We start from the raw sequence: 15060 nt of genomic DNA, 5'->3' as shown, positions 1-15060 counted from the left end.
ATTTAAGGTAGTATTGACTGAGTAGTCAGCAAATCCAGTGTGTTTTTAGGCATCAACATCCTCAAAGAGCAGCAAATTAGCTGCAGTGCAGAAAAGACTCCCAGACTATCAAGCAAATTGCGATTTCAGCGAAAAAACAGCCCAGATTTTGAAGAAACACCTAATAAATACATGGGTGAAAAACACTTAATGGCTAGCACACCTGCATGCAATTTCAACAAAACGGCCTGAATAATTTGGATAGTGTTTCGCTTCAGTATAATGAAACTTGAAGTGAAAGGTAATATAGTTCACTGCCCATGGCTTCCAGATTAAGTCTAAAAAATACATTTCACTTCTTTTTCTAGAAACAGTTTTGTTTGGAAATATGTACCAGAGCAGCAGCATACACAAAAGACAGACATATATATCTGTATATACAATTTTCTTTTATTAACAAGGTACGTTATTACTGAACAAGGCAACTGGGAAATACAAGGACTGGACATATACATGAAAATTTTACAACTTGACAAAAAATTGGCATATGACTTCTGTACAGATGTGATTAATAAAGGTTACAACTCTACTGTATTTGATTAAACACAGTCCTAAGCACTTACATTATGAAAATATGAAGTTGATCAGAGAGGTCAAGTCCTCAAATCTAAAAATAATAACAATTTAAAAACTTCAAAACCCTCTATATCCATCCCTTTTACTTATCATCACTACAGCTTTTCCTACTACCATATACATGAAAGATTATCAAAAATATATCGATGGGTCTATCGCTAATCATGGCTGTTCATATTTACATTAATTTAGCAAATTCTTCACCAAATACTGTATATACAAAACTCAATTTATTTGCCCTTTGTCAAAGAGTCATTAAAAAGTTAAAAACCATAGAAATGCCAGTTAGAAATACTGCATTCCAAAAATTGGACTTGTTTACAACAACTGAGAACAATTGAAAATAATTCATGATAAACGATGTCATTTTAGTACAAGTACTCTCACAACACTGTAGTTCCAATACAGAGTTAGCAGGAATTTTGTCCTGTGTGTTCTTTGAGTAGCATCTCCTCTTCTAATAATGCTGCAAGAAAAAAAAGGGAAAAAATTTTAAGCAGTCTGTCATGCATCTTTGAACAAGGCAAAAATAACCCAAGGGACCAATATTCTTTCCCCCACTTTTCAGGGCAGGAAGCCCTGTACCCACTTGTACTGGCCCAAGTACTCAGAATTCTTATTTCTTACTCCTTTGAGCCCAAAATGAGAAGAGGAAAAAAGGAAGAGAAACCAAATATCATCTGTATTTTAGTGCTGTTTATAAAGTACACATCCCTTTGTCAACAGTGTTTTTGAGTATGATCTTGGCTGATTTTTGTATTTGACTACAATGCTTCTGCAGCATGCTTTGAACACCCCTAACAAAATCGGTCCTCTCTACCAAATTTGAATCCTCTCCAACCTGCTTCTCAATTGAAAAAGAGCTTAGACAGGAACCAGATGCTTGGTCTACAGGCACTTCTACACAGACATGAGCACCTAAGGAACTCTGTAATACAATGCACAGATGCTGAATGAATCTACACATACTAAGGATTAGACAGCTACTGGAACATGGACTCTTGCAATTATGTTCCACTCAGGCCCATCTGAGTCTGAGAACACAGAAGCACAGCTTATGGTGCTTCCAGCATGCGAGAAAACAGCAGATGGATCAGTCGCTAAAGTCTCCGCTCGCTTCTCTGAGTGACACGCATTATGGAAACAACGCTGTGATTCTTCACTGAGTCAAATCAGTACAACACAATTGTTCATAATGCACCGCAATAACTTTGTCAAAGTGCTGACACCACATAACAAGCAAAATTAGATCTCACTGTCAAATCCAAATGAAGTGGATTGAACTTCCCTTTTTATTTCCAGAGATGCTGAGTGCATCTTCTATACCTGCTGTCTGGAACCCCTGTCTTCCAATTCCACTGAAGTCTCTCCATGTGCTATTACTTCACCTATGTGTTATTCTTACTTATTCTTTAAATTTCATAATGACCAACTGCTAACGTTTTTGGTTGTTTGTTTCTTGTTTTTTGTTTTTTGTTTGTTTGTTTGTTTTTTGTTTGTTTGTTTGTTTTTTGGTAAAAGGATGGAATGACATGTAAACCACCTTTAGTCTATGCAGCCACACTCCTAGTCTTCAAATCTTGTCCCCTTTTGTCTCAGACAGCCCTCCATTCTTTTGCTTTCCTTCTAAATAATTACTCTTTAACTTGTCTTTCAGATCACCTCCCTTATTCTTCTCAAATCAAGCTCACTGAGGGAAGGGGTATAACATCTTTGGCCTCCTCTTTTCTCTATCCTTTTCCTAAGTGACTTTACCCAAAACAAAAAATCCAGTTATCTTCTCTATGTTGATGATTTCACATAAAACAAACTCTTTCTCCAATTTACCACTTCTCTCTACACATTCTCACACCTGTTCATGTGTATCTATCTAAGCAATGTTTCCTCCTCCAAATTCAAATACTTTTTACCACAGCTTTTCTTGACAAACTTTGGCAATCATAGCATCCTATTTAGGTTACAGACAAATGACAAATCCAAGTCTTCAAATCTTTCTTGTCCCTACATCTTTGCATGCAATAACTACACAGCAGCATTTTGCAGGTTTTCTACAGTCTCTCTCTAGAACATGTGCTGCCTTGTCCACTTGTATGTCAACAACCTCTAATCCAGGCCCTGAGCCTTTCCTTGTAAGCTGCATTAGTCTTCTGATTCAGGTCACCATACACTGACACAAACAATGCTGCTGGCACAATTTAAGGTGAGATGCAGGAGCAGAAAGTAACTGAAGCTACATAAGCAGCTCTGCTAATATACATATAAACACAGTTTATCCATCTCCCTTTCATTAACACTTCCATTTGTGATAATCTTCAGCCTACTTCAATTTTTTATAATTACTTCCTATCTCATACTCCATAAGCTCTTTAGAGCCAGGATTTTGTGTTGTTTGTTTGTACAGTACCTGGAACAGAAGTATTTACAGCAAGTATTTAGGACCCTTTGCATTGCAGTGACATAAATGCCATCAGACACAAAATCTGTACAGGACTTTTACACATTAACAGGATAACTTTAAGGTGTCTCATATCTTACCAGATTAATTTGTGCTCTGTCGCTGGACTTTCGGTCCAACACTCTGAGTTTCTTCTTCTGGATTTGGGCGTTTCCCTGCACTAATGCCAGAACCAAGGGCCGTTCGTCCTGGTAATTTAAAACCAGTATTTACATTAAGACTCTATTGCACCTTTATATATTCAGGAAAAGCATTTGGATTTTTTTGTTATTTAAATTACCTGCTTGCAATAAGTGCGATTGCTGATTGTCTCCATGAGCATAGTGTAAGATAGTACTTGCTTGACAGTAACCTGTTCAGATACAGTAGATATTTATCATAATAAATAAAATTTAGAATTGCAAGTGAGTGTACAGTTACATTCTTTACAACAAAAAGGAGCAAATTGATTTATTTTCCATCATCAAGAAAAAATCCTAGCAGAAACCATCCTGAATGCAGAAGAGTTCTTACAGAAAAAAAAAAGCCTTGTGGCAGTCTACAGCAGTTAAATACATATGCACTTATCATGCACAGTGAACGATATTAAGTGTGTGCATATTTATGCATGATACTTGCAATGAGCGGAATGTTAATAACAACTTAGTGTTTGGATATATAATTTTAACATTTGTTCTGCCCAGTCTCCTCACCCTTCTTATTATTCTGTTATAGACATAATAGTGAATCCTTAGCATAACTAAGCTGTTAAAAAAGTGCAAGTTAACTTAAAGAAAGATGCAAACTATCTTCTCGTGCACATAAACTATTCGCTGGCAACCTTGACATGGAGCGCCCTGCGTAAACAGCACAAATCGGCAAAAGCAGTTGCAAGGTTTCTTATTCTGAACAGTTGTGGTGTTCCGGTTATATTCTGGATGCTTAAACAAAACACAGATTAGAGTCTTTCATGATCAATAAACAGACCACCTCTGTTAATACTGCAAGGAAAGAAACAGCTGTGCTAAATTAGATTGCAACTTTGGTCTGTCACAAACCACATCTTAGGTTTCTGCAAAGTAAGTAAGAAAAATTTGCCTCCACCACATGAGAATATCCACACAAAACTGTGAAAATTTATGATATATGAAAAGAGTGCTACTGAAATCAGGAGAAAGAAAACACACAGATTTTGCTATCAAATGCACAAAGCAAACTCTTTTCTTTCAGTTTCTTTCACTTGAAGTTATCTAGGATAACGTTTATTAATTTTTGTTCACACTTGTGATCCCTCCCACTCAAAAGATACAAATACTGTCCTAGATGAGCATTTTAGAAACAAAAGCAACAAGACAAGCAAGTTCACTCTAAGAAATAGTTTTTATGTTTCAAGAACAGAAATAAGGCCAGTTCAAGTCACAGACAGCAGCTGTCAAAAAATATCTATCCACATTATTTTGATGTTTTGTCTGTTTTTCCACAGGTGCAAGGATTTGGAGATCCTCTACAGACAGGCACTGCCATTATACCTTGCTGCTGAACTCCACTTGCTCCTGTATGCGAGTCTCCCAGGGCACACGGCTGAACAACTGTATGACCGTCACCAGTTCCCAGCTGAGTTCCTGGATACGCAAGAAAAAACACTTAAACAAAGAGAAGGTACAATTCCAGTTCTGGAATTTTAAATGTTGGGGTTTCTTTCCCCACTCTTCAAGAGGCAGACTGTCATTGTGGCTTTTTTTTTTTTTTAACCACCTCAGAACAGATCCAAAGCTCTAATTCTTTTGTCATTCCAAACACACACTTGCAAATTCAGATGAATACACAGTAACCTCCAATTAAAGGAATATGTTTCCAATGTGAAAGGTGTATGCACATGTATACATTTAAGTATATATGTATACACTTTAAGAAGAAAAGAGTGCACATAATATTTTTTTTTTTTTCAAACTAAGCACTTCTTGTCTTCTAAATCTCTGAATGTCAATAAAAGATAAGCACCCAGGTCTAAGGAGTCTAGACTTTAACTCTTTGAGAAGAACTGTACTGGCCAAGAACAATAAGGTTCATCTTCCTCCAATCTGCTTCTAACCTTGACTAAAGCCTAAGGACAACACAAAACCAGTAAATTTCCAGTTCTGCTGTGTAAAGCAAAGGTGTAAATAGTCCAAGGTGCAAATAGTATTCAAGATGTTGATGCAGTATGGATTTACACAATGTTAATATTGTTCTTTTTTCATAACTAGCTAATGCTAGTCTTTGTACGTTACAAAAAGAATATTAATGGTCTAAACTAATTTTCATCAGAACTGTACGATAAATTCTATATTAAGTTCTCTCAGTGACCATCCACCATAATGTTGTTGACATTACAGCAGAATTAAATTCCAGTAAATCTAATAACAACATCAGAAAACTTTGCAAATTAACAGTTCTGACTTGACAATTCACAAATCACTCCTTATGACAAATATCAGGATGCTGGTAGACTTCTAGAAGAAAATCATAATCAAATGCTTTTGAAATCAAACTGTTTGATCCATGTTAAGTAATTTTCAGTGGGGGAAAAGGTTAAAGAATTCTTACACGTCTGAGATTTAAAGAAATATCTAAAGATGTCTTTATAAATTTGAAAATGTGATTTGCACTGAAAGCAACCGGTTTTTAGAATATATAATGCTAATGGCATTATCAAGGAAGTTTATGTGCTTCAGTTCCAATAACTCCATGTATTGAAAGAATTTGACTGACCTCCTGTACTACCACAACCAGAAATGCTTTCACCTGGTGAGTAGCCCATTAAGCCACCATTTCCATTTCCATTTGGATTAGAAGGCACTGTTGCAAGAAGACCTAAGCAACAAAATAAAATATATAGACATAAAGAAAGACAGAAAAAAAAAATTAAGTGTAGCATACTTTTTCCAAATGACAGCAAATTCTCCACCCTCACCCTGAGTTGTTTACCTTTATAACAGTAGAACATCTCTCCATCTTGCCTGCTTCTGGGATCTTGCCAAGTAATATAAGTTCACAACTACTTAACAGGCATTTTTTATGTAATATTCTGCATAACTTCTCCAATATTCATTAGTTACACATATTTGCTATGTTGCACTGAAGTGCAATGCATCCATATTCAATATCTGAACATACTGACTGCTTACACCTTCCTGAGCAATTTAAGCGCACGTGGTTCACCTCTGAGCAACAGTACAGTGTTTCCTAACTAGAAAAAATGCTAGCAGAGGCTACACTGGTCTTGATTTGAACAATGGCATTTGCAAATGCAAATGCAGTGTGGTTGAACCACGTTGATCTTGTACAGATAGGTTTTAATACCAGTGATTAAAAAATTATCAGAATGCACAGAAGATCCAGTTTAAAAAAACAAAACAAAACAAAACCAAACCCAAACCTTCCAAAAATCCACAGAAAAGCATTTCCAGGTAAGATGTGGAAAGAGGCACCTCACTCAAGCTCTTTCTTCCCTTTCTTGGTTACATCTAGTATTTTCATTTATTTGGATACACACACCTGGTCCCCACACTGAGCTCACACCTGATGACCACTGCTACAGGACAAAACCATCAACTGCCAGAAGGTGAGAGAGGTTTTCAAATAAATAAAGCAATTATTCTATAACCATACCCAGTCCTCTGTATCGTGAAAGCTGCTGGTAGATTTGTTTCATCCTCTCAATATTCAGACGGCTTGCCTCTGCATGATTTACCATTGGTTTGGGATAATTAACTCCTATAATACATTTTGCAGCCTTCTGGATGCTCTCTGGGGCATTCCAAGGATCATAGATGTATTTTGCAGGGAAGCCTCTAAGTACTGGTAAATAACGTCTTGAAAAAAATATAAAAAGGTCATTCCAAGTATAAAGCCACTTGACAGTTTAAGGGATATCCATAAATCGTTGCAATTTGAATTACCTGATATAATCCCCATTTGGGTCAGTTCTTCTGCCAAAACCCACTGGGCAGTAGCAGTGAAAAAACTGCTGAAAGAAGGAACTACAGGAGAGCCACATCCAGCTTCCAGCATTTACACTCCAATCTGCATCAAGTAAGAGCTCTTCAAAGACCTTGAGATATTAGAGCAATAAATTAGTCTGAATGCAGCACATATTTGAGGCGCTTTTCAGGAATGGTTCATAGTTTCTGATTTCAGCAGAGGAAACGCAGCTCTTCGATGTAGCAAGACTCTTTCTCATGTGGCAACACTCACAGAACGCTCAGCACACAATTGCAAATACTTACCTAAATGACAAACTCAAGAACAAAAGTGCGACAGCCTGTTTGGCTTTTATCCTGTAAAAAAAAACCTTGTAGACATCTCAGAAAACTACAACAAAAAAGTTACACATTCTTGCAGAAACACATCCTTAAAAAATAAATCCTCAAAGGGCGGCTGGAGCCTGACTGCTTGCAAGTGGCATGCATTGATTTCAGAAGAGTTGCTGCAGCACATGACACCTGAGGAACCTTTGCAAACTTCCAGAAAACAGAGAATACACAAAGCACATTTCAAACTCAAGTTGTCAGTCTGAATATCTCAACTTGTGGAGCACCTTTCACTATGCAAGGAGTCCCAAGAGTAGAATTCAAGAGTTTCAGGGTAGTGCAAACATTCAGAAGTTGCATTCTTGAAGGCTAATAGTTAATCTAGTATGTCACAGTTTTGAGGATGCACACTTAAATTCCTGGAGGTATATGAACAAACAAACATGCTGAAAATGGTGGAACAGATAATGAACTCTGGTCTGAATACAAAAAGAGTCCTCTCTGATAATTTGTACCTCTATTACATTAAAAATAAGCCAAGAAGAAGTTGAAGATTTATGAATGTTTTCATTTAAATCTGGAACTCAATAGCTGTGAAACATTCAAGTTACCAGCATTGATTGTTTTTTAGTTATCAACACAGACAATGCTAACTTGTCTAAAAAGAAGTTCCACTGTTCAGTCAGATTGTTAGCAATACAGGCTAACAAGAAATAAAGAGAAGCCTTATTCTTTGAAGGAGCAAATTCAAGTCCCTTTTATTTAAAAAGTGCACTGAGAAGTAGTTTTCAGAACAGATACTCATTTAATACCTATTTTTGCAAGTTCTAATTTTCCTTTCAAACTTGCATCATCTCCAAATGTTCCAAACAAACCATCATCTTTCTTCATGCTAAGACACTAAAACTTAACATCTTACTACTGCCACCCAACTTCAACTAATATTATTCCAACATCAAGTCTAAATAAGGTAATACCATTGAAGAAGGATATATCTCTCTCCCTCCATATATTAAATCAGGCATTCATTCTGCAGTATATTCTGAATGAGTGTTACAAAACCATTTTTGTCTAAATATCTGCAACTATTTGGGAAAAATAGTTTGTTTTGAAAAAATAAGACTTATCAAAGAGTTTTAGAAAACATACTAAATAGAAAGTGACTAATAATCTAACAAGATCTTTAGATGAGCATTAAGTGTTAGCACACAAATGTTCCACTAGATGCTGCCATGGAATAAGACTTTGGAAATAACATTGCCACGGAAAGCCACATTAACTTTTGTTTGCTACGGACGTGTGAATGAAACATCCTTCCACTGCACAAATCTGCCCGACCCCTGCCCGTATATCTGGATTATTTCAAAAGTTAGAACAAGTTGGCATTTATCTGCAATATACAGCTTTGTCATTTGGTTGAGTTACTTACGTATGTGTGTCTCCAATGTCTTCATTTATGAACTGCAAAAGGAAGATGCCTAAAGCAGCTTATGTTGCTGTGTAACCAAGACAATTTTGTTGTTTTAAATGAAAGGTGTTTGCTTACAATTGATTTGTTAAGAAAGGTGAAATTCCATAAGAATATGTACATATATAAATATGAGATCACAATCCTGACGGGAAGTAAATTTTTTTTAGATTTCAAACACAGCAAGCTACTTTTAATTTATTATCTTTGCTCAGTAAAAGATGTGCTACCCCTCTAAAAATGTAAAACTGATTCAAAGGCTAGGATTAAATGATTCCATTATTTTCTTCAAAAGACTGACATTTGTAACTTGAACTTCAGCATCTCTTGGATCCTTGCATAGAAATTAATTGCACTGAAACAGCAGTTAAGTAAGGTTGCCCATACTCACACTTCTAACATCGGGCGAAGGGACAAAAACTGCTGAAAAGACAGTCTCAGCTTCTATTTTTTTCCCTCTTATTCCTGTGGTGTTTTCCCTTTGCAGGAAAGCAGACATGAGGTGTGAATAGAAACTGTTCACACAGGATGACTGGAAAAAAAACTTCAACTATAAGAGTAACCAGTGTTTATTTGCCAAGATTTAGGAAGAAATTTCAAACTTAAAAGAATTTCAGACCTATTCTGACCGCAAGAAACACTAATATACCAATAAAAGGGGGTATTCAATAAGCAAAACTTCAGCACCACTGACTTATCAGAACCAATTTAATTTTGGCCATAGTTTAAGGCTTAAAGTTCGACTTACACCACACAGTAGCAACAATTCTAGAATGGCTACCTGAAACTCTAACAGGCACTTTAAGAAATTCATGAATAAGAAACAATACCTTCACTCCTTCTTCCCAGCTAATCCAGAGGTCACCTCGAGTCAAAAAGCATGCTACAGCATGCCGGGCTAAATGGTGAATCCAACCTTCCTGACGAAGCTGTGTCATAATTGCATCAATCCAAGGAAAACCTGTCCTGCCTTCTGCCCACTTGGCCAAAGCCTCAGGATTCTTATCCCATGGAATTTGAACACAGATAGGATTCCCCTCCATTTTATCAAACCGTGGATTGTTAGTTGCCGCTGTGTAGAAAAATTCACGCCATAACAGCTGGCCATAGAGGGAGAGGGGAGGGGAGCTGTTCTTTTTTACCTGAAAATCATCATTAAAGGAAAACATTTTATTAGGAGAAGGGAAAAAATCATGGCATCTAAGAATGTGTAACCAACTAGATAGGAATCATACCTTTTTGTACAGATCCGTTAACTTAAAATAAAAGAGACGACAGGACAAGCAGCCAAAGCGGAGGTAGGGACTAAGCCCTGTAGGGCTTGCCAGAAGGGAGTTTGCATTCATTCGTGGTCTTTCAAAGTTTGCTACCCAAGCCTGAAAAAAACAAAACCAAAACAAAACCCACACAGTAATATCGGACTACAGACTAGGTAGCAACTTGTAAACATAAAAGTAGGAATCACACACTCTCTGCAACTGAACCCAGACACTGGACAGATGATCACATTACCTATGATATCTAGGGGTTCCTTGTGAATCAGCAGAAATTTCTAGAAGATAATTCACCTGCATGCAGAAGGCATTATCTGTCTTCCAGAACTACCTGTTCCTTTCTTTTAAATATAGAGGAAACCTAGACAACTAGTAATATGTTAGCTGTTAGAGCAATTCCCCTTTGAAAGTATAAAAAGTATGTTTGAAGTAAAATTACCTCCAAAGCAAAAATACTTTGAATAGAAAATAGTATAACAGATTTTCTCTAAAATTCAAATTAGAAGACAAACTGCTATCATATTTTAAAACTAAAAACCAGCAACTTGATGTATACAACTATACTGAGGCCTTGAGTTCAAGTTCGTGGTTTTTATTTCTTTTTTAAAATGACTTGCCCAATTCCTTTTACATTCCACTGCAAAACACAACTGTGTTTCCCAGATGTGTTATACTTGCTATGATTTGAAACACACCTTTCGTTCTAAATGTCTTTCCAGTCGTGTGAGAGCTTCTGTTTCTCCCCCTGGCCATACTGCAGAAGGCAAACCATCTGTGTCAAAACCTGGAAAAAACAAATTGAAAGAAGGAAATTCCTTGTTTGCTTATGCTGTAGGGCAACAGAATTCTAGCACATTGATCCTTGACTACATTTTATATCTTGAGAATAACTCTAAATTGGATACCTAGTAAAGTACAGGTTTTAAAATAGTATGCAACCAAGTATTAAAGCACATTCAACACCCCTAACTTGCAGCAAAATGAACTGTCTTTTTTTTTACTTTCACATTTACATTACGTTAAGTTTTATATGCTGAACACTCTTACTTCAACTCCACTTCTGTTTTCTTGCACAAAGTGACCACTCTATGATTTTTCAAATTATTTTTAAATTCTCAGCTCTGTACTATGTGGGCTGTCCCAAAACCACAACCTTTTTATTTTATAATTTTTTTTTTTTTATTACTACTGAGAAGCAACAATTGATATTGTAGTTTACAGGAAGTCTAAAAACTTCTCACATCAAGTTAAAAGCATGAGTGCTGTCTTCAGAACATTCCTAGGTTTCATTGACCTTGACTTAAATAACAGACAGGATTATTGTCAATTTGATGCTAAACACATACCTTCCTTTCAACTTTTGCAGCTGAAGTAGTAAGATTTCTTCCACACTCTCACCGCCCTCCTCCTCCCCCCGCAAGATTGTTCATCAGGTGCATGAGATAATTTATCTGCCTATAGCTTAACCCGCATATAGTGAGATTCTCTCTTTGTATGAGAGTTCAAACAGAGTAGAGCTGGGGTGTCAAACTCATTTTCACCAGGGACCACATCAGCCTCATGGTTGCCTCCAAGGGGTTGAATGCAATTTTAGGACTGTGTAAATGTAATTACTCCTACTGTATACATGTAGGATTACACAGAACAGCCAGAGTTTAGCCAAAATCTGTCCAGACCCTTTTGTTAGCAATTTGGAGGTTATACCACATTTGCTTGTACTTGGGTGGGGGCAGAACAGAAGAGAGGGAGGGGATTCACAGGACGATAGCTTGATACAATTCACTAAAACTAAATTTACAGAAACATAAGACTTCTTTTAAAAAAGCTTCTAAAATAATTATTTGCCTTATTATCATATTTTTTGACACTGCAAGACGAGATTTTTTTAATTAACTTGTGTAATAGCAGATTAATGACCTGAAGCACAAAGATACCACATGCATTTAATACGAAATGAAGTATCAGAGACTATTAGGAACTTAATGATTATTTGGTACCGTGGGAAAATGGCTATGCTGTATTACAAGAAGCCAAACAGTACTTAGTATAGTTTGCTCGATCTGACCTCCCAAAAAAAAAAAAACCCAAAACCACACAATTTACAGAGTTGATTATCCTTTTTTGTTACATCTTATTTGTTCTAAAATGTAAAAGCCATCTTCAAACGTACCTAGCTCTTCAAGTGATGGGACACCGTATTTCTCGTCATGGTCATCAGAAACTGGAGTAGTACATTTTTCCATTACTTCTGGGGTTATAGTCTCCACTGGCATCTCTAGTGGCTCCATTCTGCTAATTAGGGTCTGGTATCGCTTGTACGTAAGAGGAGGCTGTCCTCCATTTAATTCTATTATTCTGGATTTAAAAAAAAAAGAGAGAAGAAGTGTGTCAGATAATAGTATATAACAATTATTTTTTAAAATAAAATAGACATAGAAATATCTCTTTACCCGCCTCTGGCATGTTATATAAAAATCACAGGTATACGTGGTAATCCAGACAGTTTGAGCTACAGTTTTACCATCTTTATTCCCCAACTGGGGAGACATACAGATTAACTGTTTATAACCAAGTCAATTGTTCTTCATTCTCAAGTTGAGGAAAGTTCCTCAAGAACAAGCAAGCAATGAATATGGACAGCTCAAGACAAAGAAAAATACAGCTCAACGAAACAAATGAAAGACTATAGCTACATAAGGATACACCCAAGTCACCTACAAGACTGTTATTTGCTCTAAAAGAGCCCCCTATTTTTGTACTCTGGTGGAGAACAGCATTCAGTATTACAACTGTCTTAATACAGGGAAAAATTAAGCTCTAATTAATACACAGTGACTGTTGTAAAACCACAGAGTTTCCACATTTTGCACTGTCACCTTAAGCATATCTAAAAATCTCAGAAACAGGAAAACTTCAAAGAAATAATTTACAAAGTGGTAGATTGAACCGGCTGTTCATTTGGGGGGGTGTGCTTGGGCAGGGATGGAAGAAAAGGAATTTTCAATTTAATAAAAAAACAAAACAAAAACATATTGATTTCAAACCAGTAAATAATTCCCTTTCCATTTCCTCCCACACGTCCAGCTTCCTCTCATACATTGGCTTGTAACAGAAAAAAAAAGGCATCTACCACAATTAATGACTCAATGTTCAGAGAAGTCAAGTCATACATTTGAATAGTTTGGGGATTACGTTTCTATAATAGGCAGCTAATACTAATCCATTTAAATAGATCCGTGGAAAAATATAAACAAGACATTAAGTAAGGCGATGCAGCAATATCAAACCCCCAACTACTTACTGGATATATAAACGATAGGAAACAGTTCTTGAAAAACAAAGGACTTTCTGCTAACTTGTGCACAGCAAGTGAAATAAGTACCAAAGAAAAAAAAAATCTAACAAAACAACAACAGCAAATCTAATTAGTGAGAAGTTACAGGCATGTTTGCCTAACTTCATTATAAAAGACAGATAATTAACATGATCATTATTTTCAGAAGAACCTCAAATCGAAATTGTAGTTCATATACAGTTATGTACCATTTTTTGGAGTTGCAAAGTTCTACTTTGTGTGCAATAAAATTTGGATGGATAAAAGAGAAACATAAAACAAGTTTGTAGCCTTCCTAACTATGAACTGCTCTGCGTAGAAAGTAGCACACAATATCTTACCAAATACTAGATTGAATTCATACTTAAAAAAGAAAATATTTTTAAATTCAGAGGTAATGGCAACTTACTTGTCTAGGTCATATAATGTATGGGAAATTCGAACAATGACCTCCACTCCAGCTTCACTAGCCAACTTCTTAATCGCTGCATCTCTTTCTTTCCCGAATGGTTCAGAATCATATTCAATAGAAAGTTTTGTAATATTCCATTCCTGCAACACAACACAAAAATGTTGTCCCTCTGCAAGTCAGCCGCTTGATGTAGCGTGAGGGAAAGGAAAATGAGAAAGACAGAGACTTTTGTCTGCTAGAAGAGCAGCTATTGTCTGCAGATAGTTGTTAGAGGTACACAAAGGCCCAAGATATATTTAAACACCCAGACTCACAAAAATAAAGTCCAATGTTTTGGCATCTTAGGTGAGAATTGAGCATAAAAGCACCTTTATTTATCTGTCCCATTACTGTGGGTACGCACAGTAATGGAACAACTTCTGTGCAAGTTCCGAAAACTCAGCTTTAACTTCAGAATCCATATACCTTAAGAGACACAACAGAAGAGAAAAATAATATAAAAGGTTGGAAAAGACCTTTAAGATCATCTACTCTAACCGTTAACCTAGCACTGTCAAGTTTACCACTAAAATATGTCCTTAAGTACTGTATCTACTGGATTTTTTAAATACCTCCAGGGATAGTAGCTCAAGCGCTTCCTTGGGCAGCCTGTTCCAATGCCTGACAACCCCTTCCATGAATAATTTTTTCCTAATATCCAATCTAAACCCCCCTGGTGCAACTTGAGGCAATTACCTCTTGTCCTATCACTTGCTACTTGGGAGAAGAGACCAACACTCACCATGCTACAGCCTCCTTTCAGGTAGCTGTAGACAGTGATAAGGTCTCCCCTTCAGCCTCTTCCTTTGCTCCAGGCTAAAAAGCCACACTTCCCTCAGCTGCTCCTCTTCAGACTTGTGCTACAGACCCCTCACCAGCTTTGTTGCTCTTTTCTGAACTCTTTCCAGCACCTCAATGTCTTTCCTATAGCGAGGGGCCCAAAACTGAACACAGGATTCAAGGTGGGGTCTCACCAGTGCCAAATACAGGGGGATGAGCATGTCTAGTCCTGCTGGCCACACTATTTCTGATATACATCAGGATGCAGTTGGCCTTTTTGGCCACCTAGGTACACTGCTGGGTCATGTTCAGCCAGCTGTCTGTCAACATCCCTGAATACTTTTCCATGGGTAGCTTTCCAGCCACTCTTCCTTGAGCCTGTAGCGCTGCCTGGAGTTATTGAGACCCAAGT

General features: G+C 36.9%; 1 protein-coding gene across 1 annotated transcript in view; it reads right to left on the bottom strand.

Annotated features, from left to right (window-relative positions):
- Positions 1–407: 407 nt before the first annotated feature.
- Positions 408–15060, bottom strand: part of CRY1 (cryptochrome circadian regulator 1) — a 40718-nt gene continuing 26065 nt past the window's right edge. The window contains exons 3-14 of the mRNA XM_065838886.2: positions 13827–13969; positions 12254–12438; positions 10779–10867; positions 10045–10185; positions 9640–9951; positions 6991–7142; positions 6701–6903; positions 5801–5902; positions 4579–4671; positions 3351–3422; positions 3151–3258; positions 408–1081 (exon numbers count right to left, since the gene is read on the bottom strand). Of these exons, the coding sequence (XP_065694958.1) occupies positions 3155–3258; positions 3351–3422; positions 4579–4671; positions 5801–5902; positions 6701–6903; positions 6991–7142; positions 9640–9951; positions 10045–10185; positions 10779–10867; positions 12254–12438; positions 13827–13969 (1596 nt within the window). The 3' untranslated portion in view covers positions 408–1081; positions 3151–3154. The remainder of the gene's footprint in view (positions 1082–3150; positions 3259–3350; positions 3423–4578; positions 4672–5800; positions 5903–6700; positions 6904–6990; positions 7143–9639; positions 9952–10044; positions 10186–10778; positions 10868–12253; positions 12439–13826; positions 13970–15060) is intronic.

Source organism: Patagioenas fasciata, chromosome 1 (assembly GCF_037038585.1).
Source record: "Patagioenas fasciata isolate bPatFas1 chromosome 1, bPatFas1.hap1, whole genome shotgun sequence".
Classification (NCBI taxonomy): Eukaryota; Metazoa; Chordata; class Aves; order Columbiformes; family Columbidae; genus Patagioenas; species Patagioenas fasciata.
This window is presented reverse-complemented; position numbering and strand designations above follow the sequence as displayed.